The sequence below is a fragment of the Poromitra crassiceps genome (genome assembly GCF_964638095.1).
Source record: "Poromitra crassiceps genome assembly, contig: HAP1_SCAFFOLD_132, whole genome shotgun sequence".
NCBI lineage: Eukaryota > Metazoa > Chordata > Actinopteri > Beryciformes > Melamphaidae > Poromitra > Poromitra crassiceps.
Window position 1 is genome coordinate 393,156 of NW_028152229.1, and position 21,845 is coordinate 415,000.

Here is a 21,845-nt window from a genome sequence, read left to right on the forward strand (position 1 = left end):
TTAATAAAGGTACAAAAACTTATACAAGCTCTGGACATCACATGTGACAAGTAGAAAATCTGTATCACATTTGAAAGACTCTAACATTGTTAATACGTCCGTTGTGTCTCAGACCCATTGTATCCAGCATTGGCTGTCTCACTGAACCCTTGTCGCAATATCTGGACTTCTTCCTTAAGAAATTCGTCCCCAACCTTCCCTCCTACCTAGGAGACACAACGGACGTATTAACAATGTTAGAGTCTTTCAAATGTGATACAGATTTTCTACTTGTCACATGTGATGTCCAGAGCTTGTATAAGTTTTTGTACCTTTATTAAATTTATTTAAGTGACTTCGTGTGCTCCAGCTCACTCATTGGGTTAGTCCTTTTGGAAGTGGCCCATTGACCTGTTTACAATGAGTGAAATGAGTTGTGTTGTGTTAAACTCACCTGTTTTTCTGTTTCTCTGGAGAGTTGAGTGTACCCTGTGATGTATTTCAGAGCTTTTTCCTTCAAAGAGCTGATCTCATCGTCGTTCTCCTTCAACTCCCAAGACAGCATCTGTTTTGAAGTGAGCTCATGATTAGCAACTGGTCAATCAAACATACTTTAAATACTGTTCAATAACAAAATAAAGGTTGTTGTCTCCATCTACCTTGTTCTGGTATTTGGCCTCCTCCAGTGCTTTTGTCAACTTCTCATTGACCTCATTTGCCTGGATGAGCCCTTCATATAGCTCCATATTGTTGGCCTCCAATCGGCTAAGCTCGCTCTGCTTCTTAGCACAAACACAGAATACATCAAGAAGAAAAACACATTAGCATCTTATCAATATCAGCAAGTATGTTTAGTGACACAGCTTTCATTGGTCATTGCTCATTAGGGCCCTACAGTGGTTTTCTCCTCCAGAGGTGACTGGACAGGACTACCTCATCAAATTACTCAGTAAAGTCATGCAGGGCTTAGCCCTGGGGTTGAGATGGTCCACAAGATACTTCTTCAGGATAGGGATGTAGCTTCAGTATTTCCATCTCTTTTTCTGTGAGCATGTGTCTTATAGGACGAATCAGCGTGACGTCACTTGCCACCCAGAAATGCGGAACGGCAGTTATTCGTATGAGTTGTTTGTATTCAATGTGTGTTTCTCATGTTTCAAAGCAGTACCAACCTGTGCTTTCAAAGTCTGCCTCAAAAGGTTCTCCTCATTGAGATGTTTCTCAGCCTCTAGCGAGCGTTGCAGGTCAGCCACCTATTATTGACAATCAACAATGAAGTAGTTGGAGATATGCACAAGAGAGAAATGTCAAACTTCAAAGTGTGTTGTGTTCAGTGGGGACTGTGTGTGTGAGATCACGCTCACCTGTGCCTTGTAATCCTCGATCTCTTCAGCATGCTCCTGCTCATTTGTATTCAACAGGTCCTGCCAGTCTTGGATCTCCTGGCACAGCAGGGCTGACTGCTCAGAGCCTGTGTTGTCAGACACAAGTGGGGCGGTGAGAAAGCGGTCCATTCCCAAAGACCAACAGTTTTGTGGGTTGTCATCCGCCACGTCCAGGAGTCTGTCGTCCTCGTCATCGTTCAGAGAGCAGGTGCTCAGACACACAAGGCTGTCATCAGAAATCTCCATGGGCTGCATGGGAGGCGGGGAGAGCTGGACAGGGAGGAACACAAGTGGGTTGGACTCAGACAAAAAAACCTTCTGGACCCGGGTCACAACTTTGTGACCTTTTGAGATTTTCTCCCCAATTGACTGTGCTTTGCCAATTTTCCCTGCTGTTCCAGTCGTTACTCCACCCCCCTCTGCCAATCGAGGAAGAGTTGTAGACTAGCACATGCTTCCTCCTATACATGTGGGGGCGCTTCTTTTCACCCGACAGCCGGCAGGACATAGCACGTGGGAGGATCACGCTATCCCCCCCAGTTCCTCTCCCCCCCAAACAGGCGCCCCAACCGACCAGAGGAGGCATCAGTGCAGTGACTAGGACTCATAACCCACAGGCTTCCCCGGCTTCCCACCCGCAAACACGGCCAATTGTGTCTGTATGAAGGTCTGGACTGGAACATACACATATTCTGGACCCGGGTATGTACAAAGATGGATGGCGGTAAAGATATCAACCAATCTGAAAACTTTGAATGAATCCCCTCCTATTTGACAGCGATACTGTATGTATAATCTGCTGGCTATTGTAAATCCAGCTGTTTCCAGTACCCCGTGTGAGTATGTAATGTGTTGCTTCCTGATTTGCAAAAAAAAGAGTCTTGTACATTTATTGTACTTGGTGATAAAATGTGATTCTTATTTCTCCCTGTGAAGGCAGGTCAAAAGGTGTGTGTGTGTGTGTGTGTGTGTGTGTGTGTGTGTGTGTGTGTGTGTGTGTGTGCGTGCGTGCGTGCGAGAGAGCGTTCCCTCACCTCCAGATTGAGTGCCCGTTTCTCGAACTCATTGATGCACTTTGTGATGATGTTGGGGAGGTCATCAATGACGTAGCTACCTTTCAGCTTCTTATGGCTACACTGGATGGCTAGCCTCTTGAGGCAGTCCTTATGGCACGACATTGAACACTGTAGTGTGAACACATGAAGAAGAATGACAGGTTTTTAGGCAATCACCGGAAAGTATTTTGAAAGTGCGTGCATGCATGCAGTGCTGAACGATAAAAACACTTTTAATGAAATAAATAAATATCTCTCGGAGCAGTCATCTCTCCAAGAGACATGATGTAAAGTCCTCTTACCTCCTCGCACTTGGCCCCGTCGAACAAACGGATGTACTCGTCACACAGCCAGCACTGATCACGGGTCCACAGCTTCTTCAGGTGGTGCGTCTGGGCAGCTGTGGACAGGCCGATGCCCCGGAAAGGTCCGGTGGAAACCACACCGTCAGACTCGTTGTCGTTGATATCTAGAAACGACAAACAAACCACTATTATAGCACAGACGATTCAGTGGCAGTCATTTTTTTTTAGAATTCCACCAGACATCATTAAAGAATAGAATACTTGTAGTTTCAAATGAGGCCACGCTCCCGAAGGTTCATATTTCCACTGTATTTTTGTTTGCCCAGGTTATTAATGATTTCTGGGCCAAAGTGTGTAAAGAATTTGATACCATATTTGGGGGGAAATTGACCCTTGACCCTATCTCCTGCATTCTGGGACTACATACGGCAGCATTATACCTTGTCTCCTCTTCATTGAAGCTGCTCAATGTCCTTCTTTATAGTGCAAGAAGACGTGTTCTTCTTCAGTGGATCTCAGACTCAGCCCCAACAGTTTCACAGTGGATTCGGAGTGTTATGGAACTTCTCCCGGAAGCTATCAGCTTTTGGCTCAAGGCCATTCAATTTTTTTTTCAAATCTGGAAAACCTTTCTGGACGATATTGGAGAGGATAGGGCCCAGGCCCTTCGGAGTGGTCTCTACGGACTAGCATGGAGGGACATATGTATCTAGGTAATAACATGTAATAAGCCTTTATCTATTTATTATTATATCTAAATACCCCTGCTATACCTATTTCTACAGCATTAACCTTCTGCCTGCTGTAGGTGCTCTGTGTGTTTGTTTTTTCCCTTTCTGTTTTGCTTATTTTTGTGGAGATTGTGTGTGTTGTGTTGTGGGTGAGTTGGAACATAGGGCATATTCTGTTCTCCCATTCAACACTAACTGTTTATCCCTCTGCTAACTGAAAACTGAATAAACACATACTTATAAAAAGAAAGTAGGCCACGCTCCCAACCTTTATCTCTGCATTCTCATTATGTTGAGGGCAACTTTTGTCCCCACTGTCTAAAAAATGGGGGCATTAACCAAATCTTCCCAGCAATAGGAAAAAAGTAATTAGTGCATAAAGTTGCTAAAGCACGCTGTGAACAACAGGTCTGTTTGTGTGTGTTTTTCATCATCTTCTTCTGGCAACTAGGGGCTGAGTGTGTGTTAGAGATGGAGATTTACATTAATTGAATGAAAATAAAATGATCAGAATTACAGTTGCACCAAGTGAAATAGTTCCAATGTATGCAAGTTACAACTTAAATCTTACACCTACCCCTAGCTAGATGTAAAGTCCTCTGTAAAATTGTAAAATAGCAGTTTTGGCACGGTTTGTAACGCCGGCGTTACGTTTCTGATTTTTTGCTGTTTATTTGTCATTTATGTGATTAATTAGGTAGTTAATTCTGAACAATGCTGTTCATGCTACATACCAAATTAACCGGCTGAATCTTGCGCATCGAACCATGTCTTCCTTTTTCAGATCAGATCAACACAGCAGAAGTTATAGCTGTCTTTGTACAAAGACAAAGACAACATTTCAGATTATTTGGCTTTTTCAAATGACTTTTTATAATGGCTTTTTGGAAATCCGCCTAGGTATCTCCCTACAAAAACCACTGCCAAATACTCATGTTTTGGTATTTTTTCATCTTCTTTGAGTTGGGATGTGATAAGGCCTGTGGCTATGTCTCCATTGGGTTTCTAGCCATAAATACAACAACCACAGGTAACTGTTTACACTGTAAAAGTGTTTTTTATTCTAGGCGAGAATCAACCACTGTGTTTGAGCTGGTGTTACTCAGGGTGAGTAACACATAGAGTCATTCTGACACTTGGAACAGAAACTTCAAAGTCTTACCTTTCAGAAATGGTCAGGCAGTTGTCTGTAACCCTAGCGGTTCAGCCACAGTAAGCATTTTAGTTTGGGTATGTCGTTTTCACCATTTTCTTCAGAAATAGGCCCCTTTAGAAGGGGTTGTAACTTGGCACCATGGCGCATTGTTTTGAAATGCCATATTACTGGACGATGAGGACGTTTGGTGATTAACGTTATTGTAGCCGTTAATAGCTGTCTAACATCCATATTGATACTGCAAAGTGCAGTTGTTGTAGCCTACAAAACGGCGTTTTAAAAACAATAAACACGATGACACAAATAGCCAACGACGTTATTTTCTGAGGATCCTAACGTTTTATACGCAAAAGTAACTGTTTAAAATGATATACTAATTGTCTGGGTACTAAACATGACCGGTGACCTCCAGGCCAGGGGGTCTGTCCTGGCTCATCGAGGCCGACTTTGGTGCATACAATCCGGGTAGCCTACAGCTGAGGTGACCTCGGTGGGGATGAGAACACCTAGCTGATTGACGCAGTTACTGATGGACACAAGTCCCCAACGCGAGGCTAACGTTACTCAACTCGCTGAGCTTTACAGTACCATCTTCTACAGCAGTCCAACCCAGACTTTAAAATTGCATTGACATCTACAGCTAGTTCTAATGTTGTGGTAACGTTAGCTGGCTGCATTCACCTTGCAGTTCCAACTTAGCTAACGCTGGCTAGAACAGCTAAGCTAACGCCGTTGCGTTAAATCTCGTTAGCTAGCTGCATATACAATCGTTTGAATGTGTTTTGTTTCAATAAAGATTTTTCAAATGGTTCACCTGTCTCTGACTCCTGCAGGGTGGTTCGTCCAGCCTGGAAGAAACGACGAAACTTGATTTTTGTTGATGCAGGCATCTTCAATATTCAAGAGCAGTTACCGCTATGCACGTCTGTCTTCTGTTATGGTTACAACTGCACTGAATCTCAGGAGTGCAGTGCACGTCTCCTACTGAGATTCAAACCTGGATGCCACGCCCCCTACGCCTGCCCGTCAGGTCACGTGCCTTGATCTCCTGCGAGCCGTATCCCCAGTGTTGCGTAGTCTGGGCACCTTCCACCCCGCTTTTTGTCATGGGGGCGTAAACCCCGGACCCAGAATTAACACCGGATGGCAATGCGCCTAACAACGTCTTTGTTGCCGTTAGCTTGACGCGGTGATGTTACCTAAACTAGAGTCTGATCAAAACAAAGCTAGCGTTACATAAAACAAAACGTTTATGCAATATGGCATCTCCGCCACCACCGCCTGACACACCGGTCAAAACGGTGAAAGAGGATTCTGATACTTGGGTCAAATTGTCAAGTTAACGTGAAAGTTGACGAGCTAGAAACGCTGCCATCCGGTCTAGGGCGGGCTCTAGGCGGGAACCAGTAGGGTGACAAAATCAATTGTGGGCGGGAGCCAGGCTCTTTCTCGCCGAGAAGAGCCTGGTGACGCGAGGTTAAGTGTTGCGTATCCCCAGTGTTTATTTTTGTTTTGTGCGTCGCTGTATCTAACGTTAGCTCGCGTTAGCATATGCTAACGTTATGCTACGCCAGCTCCCGTTGATGCTTTGATCGATGGCATTTCAAACTAACCTCAAACATGTCATGATGATGTCAACCCGTGTTAACGGCTTTACTGTCTGGCCCCGTGGTGAAGCGTGCATGAGTCTGAATTAGCATGTGTCCAAACTCCATTCAAAAACATGCAGTTCTAGCTCTGTCTATAACGTTAGCTAGCTGTTACAAATGCAGTCTGTCTGAAGTAACAGTGTTAGCACAATAACAGACTGAGCTGGGTGATGACTTCAAAAACTCTCACTGATGTGTAAAAGGGCTGGATTGTTTATTGTGCAAGTAGACTTTACATAATGTTGACTGTACTGAGCTCTGCAGGCAGGTCAATTATCAGACAGAAATGTCGAACCTCACCGTCAGCCTATGCTAATGTCTCCCATGAGTAGCCTATCACCATAAATTACCCTGCTATAGATTATGTTAGTAATGAAAGTCGAGCTGGTTGGGTATGAAAGGAGATGTGTATGTGTGCAATTATTATTTGTATTTATTTAAGTGGGTGTTGTGATGCCCTTTGAGGCTGTAACAGTCATTAAAACAAACTTGACTTGATGTGACAGATCGTTGACCTCAGTCATTCATTTCAACATCATGCCAATATTGATCACCTGGTGCCAGTTTGATGAGTAGACGAGCCCAGAACAGGATTTTACTGTGAGGAGAATTCAAGCAACTATGAGAATCAAATGGAGTAGAAAAGGAATGTAGCCTACTACTGCCCTTGGAATGTACTGATCTTTCTTCCAATTTATATTCAAATACAGTACATCAGTCTATTTACAAGTACAGTGAATCAGTCTATTTACAAGTACTACAGTGAATCAGTCCATTTACAAGTACAGTGAATGGGTAAATGGGGGAGCTGGCGTGCTCTGTCGTATGTGTGTCTGTTTGTTTGTTTGAGGTGCTCTTGGTGAGGGAACTATTAATAAATATAGTGCCAGAGGCCACTTACTTGTGCAGTGTGGTGGTCTCAGGCGGAACCAAGGCGACACTCGTTGAGGGAGGTAAGAGGAAGGAAAGTGGGAAAAGTAGGAAAAAAGGTGTAGTTGCCTACGCGTTTCGGCCGCTGTGGCCTTCGTCAGGGCAAATGTAGATACCCAATACAGTGAATGGGTATCGTTTCTGAACAATCATCTATGCTGTAATTTCCCCCATTCCTATTAGATCAATAGCAAAAATACTTCACATTTTGGGTATGTAGAGCATCAACTTTGGTTTGTGTAAACAACAATAAATGAACTAACAATGTCAATGTACAATATCACAAACAATATATTTTTCAGTCAGCAAGTTTCATTTGTTCCCCCAAATCCTTTCATCAACCTTTCTCTAGAAGAGGGTCTGTCACCCCAAAAGAAAGAAAGGAAGTGGCCAGGTCGCGATGATGCTACTGATGACACCGAGCATCGAGCAATTGTGATGTCATCGGTGATGTCATAAATCACTGATGTCATACTCGCTGTTATATACATTGAAACACCATCAGTGATCCTTCTCTACTGAGGTTAGAAAGAAAATGGCCAGGTGCTTGAGTCATACCCATAGACATTGTAACACCATCAGTGATGTCATAGATCCTTCCCTACAGAGGTTATAAATTGGACTCTGGATTCTGAGTGGCTTGGAGCGGTCCACCGAGGGTACCAGGGCGAATTGGGTTTTAGAGAATGTAGGGAAACAGTGAATGGATAAATCCAGGAGGCGGTAATGCAACATAATATGGATGCCAACTGCCCTAAAACACAACAGAAGAAGAATTGGATGACTCTTGCTCATAGCCCAGCAAATACAGCCCGAACCTGCAGCAACAGCATATAGGGCAGCAACCAAGCCACCAAGTCCAATAACGACATGGCGGCGTTTTTAACAAAACTGGGAAGACTCAGAAAGGAGATGGAATGTGCCTTGTAAAAAACAATAAGGGGAAACAGCAGTATAATAGACACATACATGTATGACTGGAGATTGAGATTGAATTATGTCATAGGACAGTGGTTCTCAAACTGTTTTGGCTTCAGTACCCCCTTTCCCTGATTTCTGAATCCAAGTACCCCCTTTACCCGACTACAACATTTTGCTTAGAAAAGTGCAGCAGAAAACGATAGCATATGATGCAATGAATGAATGATAACCCACCTTTTCAACATTACAAAATAGGAAAGAATGAAATACAATGCTAAAAAAATGAAGGGGACACTTAATTTTCACAGTAGAACACTAGGGTCCCAGCATGAAGAGTGTGGAGATGCCGTGGTGAACGTTCTGCTGCCCTCATCCAGTATGAGTGGTGTGGTGGCTCAGTGATGGTCTGGGGAGGCATTTCCTTGGAGGGTCGCACAGACCTTGTTCCCATTCATTTTTTTAGCAGTGTAGTTGGAATTAGTGCCTCCTGAGCAGATTAATTTTAACCTTTCATTTATTTTCATGATTTATTAGGACATTTTTCCATTTTCCCTTTCTCTCAAATACCCCATGTAGTTACTACCTTGTACCTCACTTTGGGAACCACTGTCAGGAGAATCTCTTATTTACTAACAGAACTACAGTATGTCTACAGGATAGAAACCTTTCTGACAGTTTCTGACAAAATGTGATAAAGAGCTGATATTTCCATTGCGGCCTATACAGATATAATCAAATGTTAGTAGTATCAGAGTTATATTAATCTCAAAAACAAAAGCAAAAAATAAAAATAAAATGTGGGGCTGAACTTAAGTTAAGATCAAATGTACTGCCTCCTTTCCTCTTTCAAAATGACCTTATTGGCTGTTTTAATGAATGAGCCCGAGCCGTCAACAAAGTTAACAATCCATGTGTTAGTCGTGTCAACATGCCTGTCTGGACACATCTGATCTGTGCCACATACACAGCCATGCCAACAGCCTGCTCACACTTGGATATGAACAGAATATCAGATTTGGTCATTGCCCTCCTACAGTGTGAATGCAGCCTACGGCCAGTCTAAGTGCTTCTGATGGTGTAGGCGTGCCTGCTGGGGTGGCCGATAGCCACAATCAGGTTAGCTACAGTACACACAAAGATGCAGTCGTCCTCTCATCGTTCAAGTGTCCCCATTAGGGGCTCCATGGCGGCCAGGAAGCAGGCTTCAAACTCCTGGTCTGAGAAGCGAGCTACCGACAGGCGGGCACTGCGTCGGATCTGCAGCCTGCTGGCAGGTGGCAGAGCCAGGATCTTGTCCATGGCCTCCGCATAGCTGTCCTCGTCATCAGCCAGGAAACCTGTCTGGCCTCCCTCAAAGGGCACCACGATGTCCAGCTTGGGCCCGCCAGACTTGTGGGCAAGAATGACTTTCCCTGCGGCCATAACCTCCACCACACCTGCAGGGGACAGCAGAGAGAGGAGCGTCTTTTAAAGTGAAAAATGTCAACTGAAGATGTCAGCTCTTGGACAACAGAGAGGCCTGGTTGGATTATCAGGTGTGATCCATACATTACCAGTGAGATTCATTATCATTATGGGTGCTTCTAGCTGAGCTGTGATCAGATGGATGTAACCTCTTGTGATATAATTTAAAATAACATTTGAAAAAGGCAACAGAAAACATGTCAGCCCCCACAATTGGTGCAATGCCTATTAATAGTAGTGCCACCCTTGGGCTAATAATGAAAATGCTGAAATACAGTAGTGAGATGCATCTGTGACCAGCAGTGTCTAATTTTTTTTTTTTTTTTTTTACGAATACGAGAATGAAGCAATCATGCATAATCACATTAACGTTGATGAAAATCCGATCAGTGGGGACCAATAACACAGTCTAAACAATATTCTTTTCTTTTTTGTATCTTTTTTTCCTTCCGATTTTTCACCCATTTTCTTGTACTTGGCCCCTGCTGTCCCGAGGCGTTGCTCCATCCCCTCTGCCAAGAGTTGTAGACTAGCACATGCGTCCTCCGATACATGTGCAGTCGCCAGCTGCTTCTTTTCACCTGACAGTGAGGAGTTTCACTGGCAGGACGTAGTGCAAGGGGGATCATGCTATTTGTTCCCCCAGAACAGGCTCCCCAGCCAACCAGAGGAGGCGGTAGCTCAGCGACCAGCACTCATACCCCCACCAGCTTCCCACCCACAGACACGGCCAATTGCGTCTATGTCTGACCAAGCCGGAAGGACATCGACCGGGAATTGAACCCGGGTCTCCGCGGTGTTAGGCGAGTGCTTTTACCTCAACACTACCCAGATGCCCACAACTAAACGATCATTCTAACCACTGTGCAATATATTACCTATCCCAAAGTGCTCGTTCCACATGGTGTGCAGGCCGATGGTGGCTTCCCCCAGCTCTCTCTTCAGCTGGTGGTCCTTCTCGGGCCTGAACTGCCCGACGGACACGATGGAGCTCCGCTTCCTGTCCCCGTCCTCCTCCAGTGGGATGTCCAGGAAGGCGCCGACATCACAGGGCGGGTAGACCACGCTGGTGCGGTTGGGGGCGCGTCAGGGCGAACAGGCAGTAATAGACCACCTTGAAAGCACTCAGGAACAGGTTGTTGGAGATGTAGTCTGCGTTGTTGAACCTAAGACAATGGCAGGAGAGGTTAGTGAGCAGCAACGTGGTTGATGTGATGAACTCATAAATCTGCGTGAAATGAGACCAAAAGCCACCAAATTCTAATATTTTTCTTCTGGACATTTTTGCACAAGCTTGGGCTGAAAATAGCAGCAACAGCAGGTGTGCTTGTAAAACATCGATCCATGTATACGATTTGAATGGGCCAATAATTCAATAAATCCCTCATAGGATCAAATTACAATCTAGCCTATCCCGTCTGTGGGGGTTGATAGGGTTGTTGACCAATACCAATTAATTAGCAATAATTGGCAATAATAATCCAGTAATTCAACAAGATTTAAGATTAAGGGTTATATTCCCCTCAAAGTTTCAGTCGTGTATCAAGTGCTTCCATCATGCATGATAAACAATCACAACCTTTGAATGTGCAACATTCAAAGGTTAACCTAACCTAACACTAACCTAACACTAACCCATGTGACCCAAACTCAAGTTAAGATGGAGAAGAAGGCAGCTTTGGTGGGGGAAGGGGAAGAGAAAAAGCTAACAGAGCATCTATAGAAAAACACTATAAAAAAAAGATGTGTTTAAGATGAGGGTTTTCTTATCTAACCACGACCAGACCCAAACCCTAACCACATGGTTGTACTTGCCTAAACCTAATGTTTTATACAAATGTGTGTGAACCCTAACCCTGTCTTCAGATTGGAAGGCACGCAGCTTATCCATTAAGCCATATGAGTCAGCACAGCTGGAGCAGCACTTTTTTCACACCCTAATCCTAATCTTGACCACATTTTTTTACTTGCCAGACATTTTAAGGAATAAGCAATTGCTGCGCCCAATCAAATGAGTTCGGGGGCGGGGTTTTTCCGGCCCATAGACGGGTTTCTTGTATACAAACATTAGTGGGTGCGTGCGCGCGCAGGGACAGAGGATGACGAGAAACGAATCGAGCTGATCGCCCATTGGTTCAACACAGGTGCATCACAAACCCACAGTGAAGTGTAGAAACTTCAATTTTATATCTATTCCAAGCTGTCACTCTACATGTTACATAAATACCACCTGTAATGCCTACATTAACAATAAAATAAGTAATCTGAACGGCTGGGTCATTTGAGCAGTGAGTGTGGGTGGCGCTAATTCATGTTTTAATTTGTTTACAAACCGCTGTTAAACAAAACTGTAGAAGAAGAAAAGCAGCAGTGAGTGTGCTGCGGGGGTGTTGGACTTGTTGATGCCTCGCCTGACTGCGCTCGCCTGCTCTCGTCTGCTTTCCAGGCGAGGCGGCAGTCAACTCAAACGAGTGTGTGGAGCTATAGTCTAAGGTGTGGAGCGGCTTTCTACCCCGGTGATGCGCCAGGGAGTTCCCCAAGCCCCTGTAGCCGGCGATTTCTCCGCCTACCGGACTCTGGCCTACCGGTTACTTTATACACTGGAAAAAAAAAAAAAAAAAAAAAAAAAATACAGTGCACCTGAACGCAACATACAAGATACCCGCTGAATAAGTGTCCAAATGTTCATGTCATTCTGGCCAATACTCCAATTCTGTTATAACATTTCAGTCTGGAATATGGAATATCTTTCAATAATCTTTATGACTAAAAGGCTAAAAGTAATCTCATGTGTAAGAAATGACTTGTCTACATTGAAGTAAAAAATGTAAATAATAATTAACTTGTTGGTTTTGGATTTATTTAGCTTCAAGAGTGCATTTTTGTTCGTGTGACCCTCAACACAGGCTTTGAGAATCCCGGGCCACTTACTGATACTTATGCTTAAATTAACCCACTCTCTCTCTTTCTTTTTACCGTTTTTCTCCCCTCCCATTTTCTTCCCAATTGTACTTGGCCAATTCCCCCTGCTGTCCCGGTCATTGCTCCACCCCCTCTACCGATCTGGGGAGAGCTGTAGACTAACACATGCTTCCTCAAATACATGTGCCAGCTGCTGCTTTTCAGCTGACAGTAGGATTTTCAGTAGCAGGACGTAGCACGGGGGACCATTACGCTACCCCCCCCCCCCCCAGTTCTCCTCCCCCTGAACGACCAGAGGAGGCACAGGAAGCACTAGTGCAGCGACCAGGACACATACAACCTCACCGGCTTCCCACTCACAGACACGGCCAATTGCGTCTGTAGGAACGTCTCCAAGCAGTACCGCTGCCGGGAAGTGATCCTGGGTCTCCGTGGTGGTAGGTTTATACTGTCTTAGAACACGGCTCTCTTGAATACTCGATTCTGATTGGTCAATCAACAAGATTCACCGGTCATTATTTCTCGACAACCGACCGCTGCTCTGCCACACCTGAGATTAATCAGTTGATAAGAGCTTTTTGTCAGCAAGACACTACTAATTAGGCCAACCAGTTGCAGCTGTGGTGTCTTGTGTGCCAATTACGAATGAAACCGCTTTGTCGTTGAAAACGCTATTAAAAAATCTATTTGAATAATTATTTTTGTCAGATTATTGAATGATTTAGTTGTAGGCCGTGTTCTAAGCGGGATAATGTATATTGAGGCGGTGATTACTGGGAAATAATGACCTTCAGGTGAATCATTAAGCCCTCCGCTGCGCGTCGGGCTCAATCATCACCTGTCGGTCATTATTTCCCCCGTAATCACCGCCTCAATATACATTATCCCTTACTTATATGTCGTCCATGTGATTTATGTGTTTATAACCTCTTGCACCCCAATCCCACTGTGGTTTCTATGCAAATGGTAAATAAACTGCCTCTGACTCATGTCTTGGTGTTTAGGGTTCCAAAGCCCCCCCCCCCCAGCAAATTGATGAATAGTTCAGCTTCATTCTTGTTCTTTTAGAATGCCTATTTTGCTCATAGTTTCACTGTTATCTCTCTATCTACAGTACAGATAGTGATGATAATGGAATTATGGACAAAATCATAGGATTTAATAATTTAATAAAATATATTCTCAGATTTGGGTGCAAGACACAAAATCTCATCAAATGTGGGCCCTCATGTGGACTAAATTAAGCGTCCTTGATATGAAAACGGTTGAGAACTGTTACTAGTTACCGTAGTAGTTACTTACTACATAGCACCAGTTGATCTTGCAGAATATTAGGCAACAATCTGTGTTAATAATGTGTAAATGGTTGAAGCTGAAGCAATTGCAGTTATGTGATTGTTATCCGACCGAACCCCCCCCCCCCCCCTTACCCTGCCTTTTAGACACAAAATGGCTGTTTAAAAAATCCTATTTGCAACGTTATCAAGGTGTGGGTATCCGCTGGATGCTAAACGAGTAACGACAGTTACCAGGTGTGGGTATCAGCTGGATGCTAAACGAGTAACGACAGTTACCAGAACAAGGTGTCGAGCGTCAGCGGGACAAAGATGCTATGCAGCGGCCTCTCCCAGACGAGCACTCTGCACCCACAGCAGCAGCGGCTCGTACTGCGACAGCCAGCCCTGGAGACGCTCCCGCAGGCGGACCAGCTCCGGGTCCCCGGGAGGGAACATGGCCTCCAGGCCGACCGAAGAGGAGGGAAGCGAGGGGTGTCATGTGGCCCCCTCTCCGCTCCATGGATGTATTATTAAAACAACCTCCGCTCGCCATGTTTTGTCTCTCCCACTTTATTATGTGTTGCAACTTGTTTTGGAGATCACGGGGACCAGCGTCAAGCAAGCCACAATACAAAACGGGGGTTTTCCTCTAGTTATTGCTTTCAAAATAAAGGCATAATAATAATGAAGCTCTGTTCACTGACTCAAATGCCACATGCGCTAGACTATTTTAAAGCCAAAGTTGTATATCCAAGCTAATGATTGCATTATATTTTTTTTATTCAAAGGTAAAGTTGCAAAAAAAAAAAATCCCCACGTTTACTTTTAAGGCAATATTGCTCATTTCCGGCTATGTTGGAGTAATTTCAGGCGCCTTGAGGTCGCTATGGATGGACGGATAGATCAAGTCGAGAGAGATCTGATATAGATCTGATATAGGGGAGAGTGGGGTGAGTTGTGCCAGTGGGGAAGTTGTGCCACCCCTTGTATCTAGAAAACCATAGAAGAAATTGGTCATCTGACCACACATTTTTGAAGAGGCATCCATTTTACTCACTCTGCAAAGAAGGGAGGCAGAAGAGCTAAGCACATCTAAGTTCAAAAAACTGTTTTTTGCCTCTCAAAGTAAATTTTTTATGATCAAGGTTTATTGATTGTTGTGTCTGAACAATTATAGACAAGCTTGAAAACATTTCACACATGTGTTAGTGTTTTAGTAAGCTACAATATGAGGCTATACTGTTAGCATGATGTTAGCTCCAAACCAGCTATATGATACAAGTTTGTTAAAATGGTGGGGATGGGGTGATTTGTGCCAAAAGGCCTGGGTTAAGTTGTGCCAGTGCAGTTGCAGTTGATTTAGTGAAATTTTATTTCATTTTGTTCTTAAATGTTTAAATAGACCTTGTTGAAGAATATTGCAGTATTGGCAAGTATAGCCTGGCTCTGTGATAGTTGATTTTGTTCATTTTGAACATAATTTGTATTTCTGAAAATGTTAAATATGTAGGTCAACTGCTGCTACCGTTTAGCCTTGTTTAACCCTGTTATAGTACACTGGACTTTAGTGTTATCTTTATTTTGTCTTGCTTTGATATAGCATTACAGTATATGAGATGAAAATGTTCTGTTTTACCTCAGTAATCAATGGCACAATTTACCCCAACGTATTCTCTCCAAAGGCACAACTTACCCCGCACCGGGGGCAAGTTGTGCCAAGAGACCACTTTTTTAAGAATAGCCATATTTTTTTAACAGTTTATTTAAGATCCAAAGGGAGTGTTCCCAGTGGTGCACAACATCCTGAAATATATTTACATATTGTAGTTGGAGGCATTACTGTCATGCCCTCACTTTAAAGACACCTCAAGTAAAAAGTGGCACAACTCACCCCACTCTCCCCTATATATATATATATATATATATATATACATATATATATATATATTGTAACGGGTTGGGTTTGTGTGCTGCTGTTGTGTGTTGTACTGTTCTGTGCATGGGGAGTTACGGGGGGTCTGTGAAGGCGACATTTAGCCAGTGGGGGGGGGGGTGAGAGAGGGATTCACCTGTGATTGGCTGGGGGGAGGGGAGCTGTGAGAGCGGGGGACAGCTCGGAGAGTTGGTGTGTGGAACCTGAGACGGAAGGTTGTGTGTGTGAAGAGCGGAGAAGCTAGGAGGAAGCTAGCGGGGGTTTTGGTGTGTGTGTGGGGTTGTTTTGGCGTGGGCTACGGCTGACAGTAGCCCCGGACCTGTGTGTGATAAAGAATAAAGTGCGGTGACTAGATCCTGACTCTCGCCTCGTTCCTGACAATGCTACACTGGCGTCAGAAGAAAAACTAACGACTGGAAGGCTCGAGCGCGACCTGGCGTTAGCAGTTAGCTGTTTGTGTGCTAGCTGCTACAAGGACCACGTGGAATGGTGCGCAGAGAAGAATGCCTGTCGGTGGACGGGGGGGAAAAGGAACTACCGACCCCGGAGTTTGGCTCGGTGCTTGCTGGTATGGAGGGCCGCCTGAAGCAGGAGCTCAGCGCGGTACTTGCCGGCGTGGAGGCCCGCTTGATGCAGGAGGTCAGACGGCTGTTGGAAGCGACGCCTGCCTGGGCAGAGGGGCTTATGGAGCTACTATGGGAAGTCGCGCAGCGCGGAGAGAAGCGGACGGAGGAGCCGCAAAGAGTGTGTTGGACCTGTGGAGAACCGGGCCACGTGGCGAGGTGGTGCCGCAGCGGTCCCGGGGGACAGACGGGGTACGCGGAGCAACGATACTGGGGACGGCCAGGTGTCTGCTGGTCGTGCGGAGCCTTTGGGCATCTCGCCAGGGGGTGTCCGGAGGCTGTCGGGGAGCAGAAGACGGCGGGAGAGGAGAGACGTGCAGGCGGCGGGCAGGTGAGACTCTGCTGGTCGTGTAAGAGGCCTGGACATTTGGCCAGAGACTGCACTGAGACAGTGGAGGTCAGGGAAGAGACACGGGTTGGGGAGAGTGTGGAAAGCCGGGGGGAAGAGAGCGTTGTGAGGATCGGGAGAGCGAGGCTCATATTTCCAGGTGAGCAGGTGTCGCTACTAACGCCGGAGGGACCGACACAGCCGAGCTGCGCTACGCCCCCCACGGTTGCTGTACGGGAAGCCGAGGTGGTGGTCGCGGCCGTTTGTGTTCTCCCTGCTGTCCTGAACACGCCGCCCCCTGGGGGAGGGGGACAGGAGGACGAGCGTGGGCGAGAGGCGGAGAAAGAGGGGGAGTGTTCAGATGTGGACCTGGCGGGCGAGGACGACATGGCCATTTGGTCGGTCGAAGCGGAGGAGTGGAAACGCAGGCAGGCGGAGGACGCGGATATCGGTCCGGTGTACACGTGGGTGGTGGCCGGACGCCGGCCCCCTGTGGAGCAGATTCACACGTTTTCCGGTGCCACGAAAGGACTGTGGGATATGTTTGCGAAGCTGCGTCTGAGTGAAGATGGAGTTTTGGGGAGGGGGGAGAAAAGAGGGTTCCAGACGGTTGTACCCAGCTCCCTCCGAGGGCTGGTACTGCGGTGGGCGCACAAGGGCCTCGGCTGTCTCGGGCATCGCGGGCATGAGGAGACGCTCCGCCGTGTTCGTGGGGGACACTACTGGGGCAAACACAAGGAGGATGTGCGGAACTACTGCAGTGCGTGTGATGACTGTGGGACACAGGGGGGGGGGGGGGGGGCTGAGGAGAGTCACCTGGCGGAGGAGTGACCCCACTGGGGGGGGAGAGGGACTTGTGTGCTTCTGGGGGGCCAGAAGCTTTGATGTGCGGGGGAAGTGTAACGGGTTGGGTTTGTGTGCTGCTGTTGTGTGTTGTACTGTTCTGTGCATGGGGAGTTACGGGGGGTCTGTGAAGGCGACATTTAGCCAGTGGGGGGGGGGTGAGAGAGGGATTCACCTGTGATTGGCTGGGGGGAGGGGAGCTGTGAGAGCGGGGGACAGCTCGGAGAGTTGGTGTGTGGAACCTGAGACGGAAGGTTGTGTGTGTGAAGAGCGGAGAAGCTAGGAGGAAGCTAGCGGGGGTTTTGGTGTGTGTTGTGGGGTTGTTTTGGCGTGGGCTACGGCTGACAGTAGCCCCGGACCTGTGTGTGATAAAGAATAAAGTGCGGTGACTAGATCCTGACTCTCGCCTCGTTCCTGACAATGCTACAATATATATATATATATATATATATATGTTACAAATACATATATATATACCAGTGCATACTTCAGCATGCACTGGGACGCGTCATCGGGTCAAACACCGTCACGGTGTTTCGGGTCTGTTCAACATCATACACCCTCGCCCAGTAGACCCAGCCGAGGCCGATTGGACCCCGACCCGCATCCCAGAAGCAGCCGCTCACGGATCAGCCTTCGTACTCTGTCTGCAATGTTGCCTGCGGAAGGGTTGATCACGCCCAATCCGCTGCAATAGAGCTAGTGCTACACCGCAGTATTGCAAGACCCTTCGGTGCATGGAGGCTCTACGGCGCTGCGGGTTTCTCCCGGCCGCTCTCCTCCTTCGTCTCACCAGGCCCTCCCGGGGCAAAGGCATCCCGAGGCAGAGAGGATGCCTCAAGAAGGCCTGTGCGTTGCACATCATTCGGCTGCGCCAAGCACCTCGCTCTAGCCTGAAGGACCCCAGGCCGCGCCGATATTTACACAGATTTTCGGGAGGCTAATCCGTAGCGTTTGTGGATTTCTCCCTCACGAGAGAGCCAGGCTGGGGTGCTAAACCCATCCCGTACCGAATGCCGTCTCCCCGACCGTCAACTGCCTCTCCAGCTTGTCACCAATCTATACCTGGTTGTCACCTGGTTGTCTATTGCTAAGTGTCACTGGTCAGGGAAGCCAGAACTCTATGTTACAAATACATACTTCAGCATGCACTATACATTTGATGATGTCACAGTGAGATTTATGACATCACGGGTGGTATACTGTATCACTCATGGTCTCACTCTCATTTGCCGGAGGGTCCTTCACCTGAGACATCGTGATATTGGAGTGTTGATGTATGTATGTGTTTTTTTTGTTTTTTTTTGCTGTCCCCAGAAAATAAATAAATCAACCAAAAAAGGCAGTCAGTGGCATATAGGCGTATAGCATATACCCTAATATATATATATATATATATATATATATATATATATATATATATATATATACACACACACACACACACACACACATATATGATCATAGTCAATAGCTACAAAACCACAGGTTATATGGGCACAGGCTGCTTGGTCACAGCAATGCATTGCAGGACCTCACCTCATTCAAACAAAGCCTCACAACCCCCACTACACCCCACCTGAACCATCTGTACTACAACCCCCACTACACCCCACCTGAACCATCTGTACTACAATGGGCGGGGCGTCGGTGAGTCAAAGGTGTGACGTCACCTGCGCTATATAAACATCTGTTTACAGTTGGTCTGCCTCTTTATAGGCCTACTGCCGCCCAGCTGTGATCACTAAAGAGACATTTTCTGCAGAAATTCCAATAGACCAGGAGGACTAGGCCTCTGATCAAGGTTTCTTTGTGCTCCGATCTAGTCTCACGTAGTCAGACCATAGACTAGTCAGACCCACCGTCGACGTCATCAAGCTTCCAGCGACAGAGGCAGATATCATCTACGGCATTTGTTTTTGTTTTCACTCTTGTCATTGCTACTTGATTCTCGACTATAATTTGTACCATCATGCTTGTCCATTTTTATTTATTTTCTGTTATAAGCACTTGTCTGTTTGAATTAAAAAGACACTGCGAGACTAGCTCCGATCCAGTCTACAACTACTGCGCACAAGCAAGGACAACTTTGGAAACGCAAAGACTCTCCAGGTAGGCTGAATCTGGCAGAATTAGATTAGCCTTATTGTTAGATGTGTAGTGCATGCATACTGTCCATGATGGAATATATCTTCCAGAATCATGAGGACGATCTCCTTCGTTGAGTAGCGCAGTGATTATTAATACGAATTGATATGCCTCTGCTCTCTCTCTCTCTCTTGATTTCAGTTTTAGACGCGATCCCAAATTATCTCATGCCCAACTTTTTAATAACTAAAAAAAAACTTAAAAAAGAAAAAGAAAAAGAAAGAAAACCAAGGCCGTCGGAGGCCCTGGTTTATTACCCTTCTCTCTCTCTCTCTCTCTCTCTCTCTCACACACACACACACACACACACACACACACAGACACACAGATCTAAACATCACTCCACGTGTTATTTTTCTATTTAGCCTACTGTAAAATTCAGGCTTGAGTTGTTTTGATTCTTACTTTTGATATCAATATTAATACAATACATTTAATTCATTGATAGATCGTATTCTGCTTATACTGTCTTTCATTTATCAGAATCACTTTTATTGCCACAAAATGCAAGATTGTAATTTGTCTCAATGTAGGCTATGGGGGCCCGATTAGATAATGTGAAAATACCCGGGGGCCAGCTGCTTCTCACATCATGGTTAGCCTATATAAAAAAAATCACATACAATTGTACTCTAAGGATTTTGTTTAGCATCTGAAAACATTAGTTTTGCCTCTGTTGTTCCTACTTGGTGCTTGTCTACAGACTGTATGATAGTGCTGTCATCGTTAGGTGAACAGAAAATGTGAATTGAACTTGCTTGTCAATACTGTGTGGAGGGCCGCATATAGTATATTTTGGGAGACAAGCTGAGGGCCACTTAAAATCGGTCCGCGGGCCACAATTGGCCCCCGTGCTGGACTTTGGACATGCCTGATTTAACCCTACTGTATCTACAGAGCTGCTTGGTGGGAGGACAGACATCTGGCGTAGGAGGGGAGGAACATTGTCGAAATGAATTCTTCAGAAGAGGTGAGAAAAATATCACTGTTGTATCACTGATGTTGCAGCACACACACACACACACACACACACACACACACACACACACACACACACACACACACACACACACACACAGTGCACCCCTGTCCTAATTCTTTATGTCTTCCTTTATGCAAACAGAGAGACACCAAGAGACCCAAACACATTCACACTGGAGAGAAGCCCTACCACTGTGACCAATGTGGGAGCAGTTTCAGTAGGCTCTTTCATACACAGATCGCGCAAAAATTGCCGTTTAGGAGTCCCGTAAAGCCAGCCGCCTCGTCACAGAAATTGCTTTCACACGAGCCAAGCAGCACGGCCACATTACCGTGCTGCGTGTACTTTCAGGTGAAATCCCCTGCTCCCGCATTGAAAGGCGAGCGGAGGGATTTCCTGCTCCTCCTAGCCCAAATTAATATTTTCATAGGTTAGTGTAGCCTAGGCTACTGTATGATGAACGAATTCATTCAACAAGACTTCCCTCCTAGTCCGCTGAGCAGGGAGGATAGGTGCACTCGCATGGTGGGCGGGCAGATCGATATGGTGTCCTACTAAAATTGAAACGATACACGACCGCCCGCATATCAAACAGCTGCAGTCTGCATAACGTTCGTCGGGGGAATAGTATAGGCTATAAATGCACATGACTACTTAACGTTAACTGTAGAAACGGCCTGTAATGGCCCACCGTCAGGCCTGTTCTTGGGGCAGTCGATGCCCATGGACCGACGCGCTAACGACGTAATGATGATGACATCATCAACGATGACAATGATGTCATAGCATAGAGTTCACCTGTGAGGTCATCGGCGATGTCAGACATAACACCGATGATGTCATAGCCCCCTCGAACGTTGTGACATCATCAATGATGTGATGTCATACACCAAATGTTGGGATATATACAAGCTTCTTCCTTCCTCTCTATCCTTCATAATGTCAACCATTAGCACAACCAATTCCGAACTCGAGCTGAATCCTGGCTATCTTACAACCAGCCAGGCCCTGGTGACCGACTGCCTTACACCCAGACAGGTCAAGAGTACTATTCGGCGTAATGACAGGGACTATCCCGTAGCTGTCCATTTTAATGATATGAAGCATGACATTTCTTCCCTACGCTTCTGTGGTATTGAAAGGGTTGCCTCGCCACCTAGGGGTGGGGATCATGACCTTCTACTGAAAAGAAGAGAAGCTTTTTGGATTTTTCA

General features: G+C 45.9%; 1 protein-coding gene across 1 annotated transcript in view; it reads right to left on the minus strand.

Moving 5' to 3' along the window:
* Positions 1 to 9,412: 9,412 nt before the first annotated feature.
* LOC310800910 (kinesin-like protein KIF13B) overlaps positions 9,413 to 21,845 on the minus strand; it is a 30,790-nt gene continuing 18,357 nt past the window's right edge. The window contains exons 7-8 of the mRNA XM_083664793.1: positions 10,454 to 10,741; positions 9,413 to 9,547 (exon numbers count right to left, since the gene is read on the minus strand). Coding sequence (XP_083520919.1) covers positions 10,517 to 10,741 — 225 coding nt within the window. The 3' untranslated portion in view covers positions 9,413 to 9,547; positions 10,454 to 10,516. The remainder of the gene's footprint in view (positions 9,548 to 10,453; positions 10,742 to 21,845) is intronic.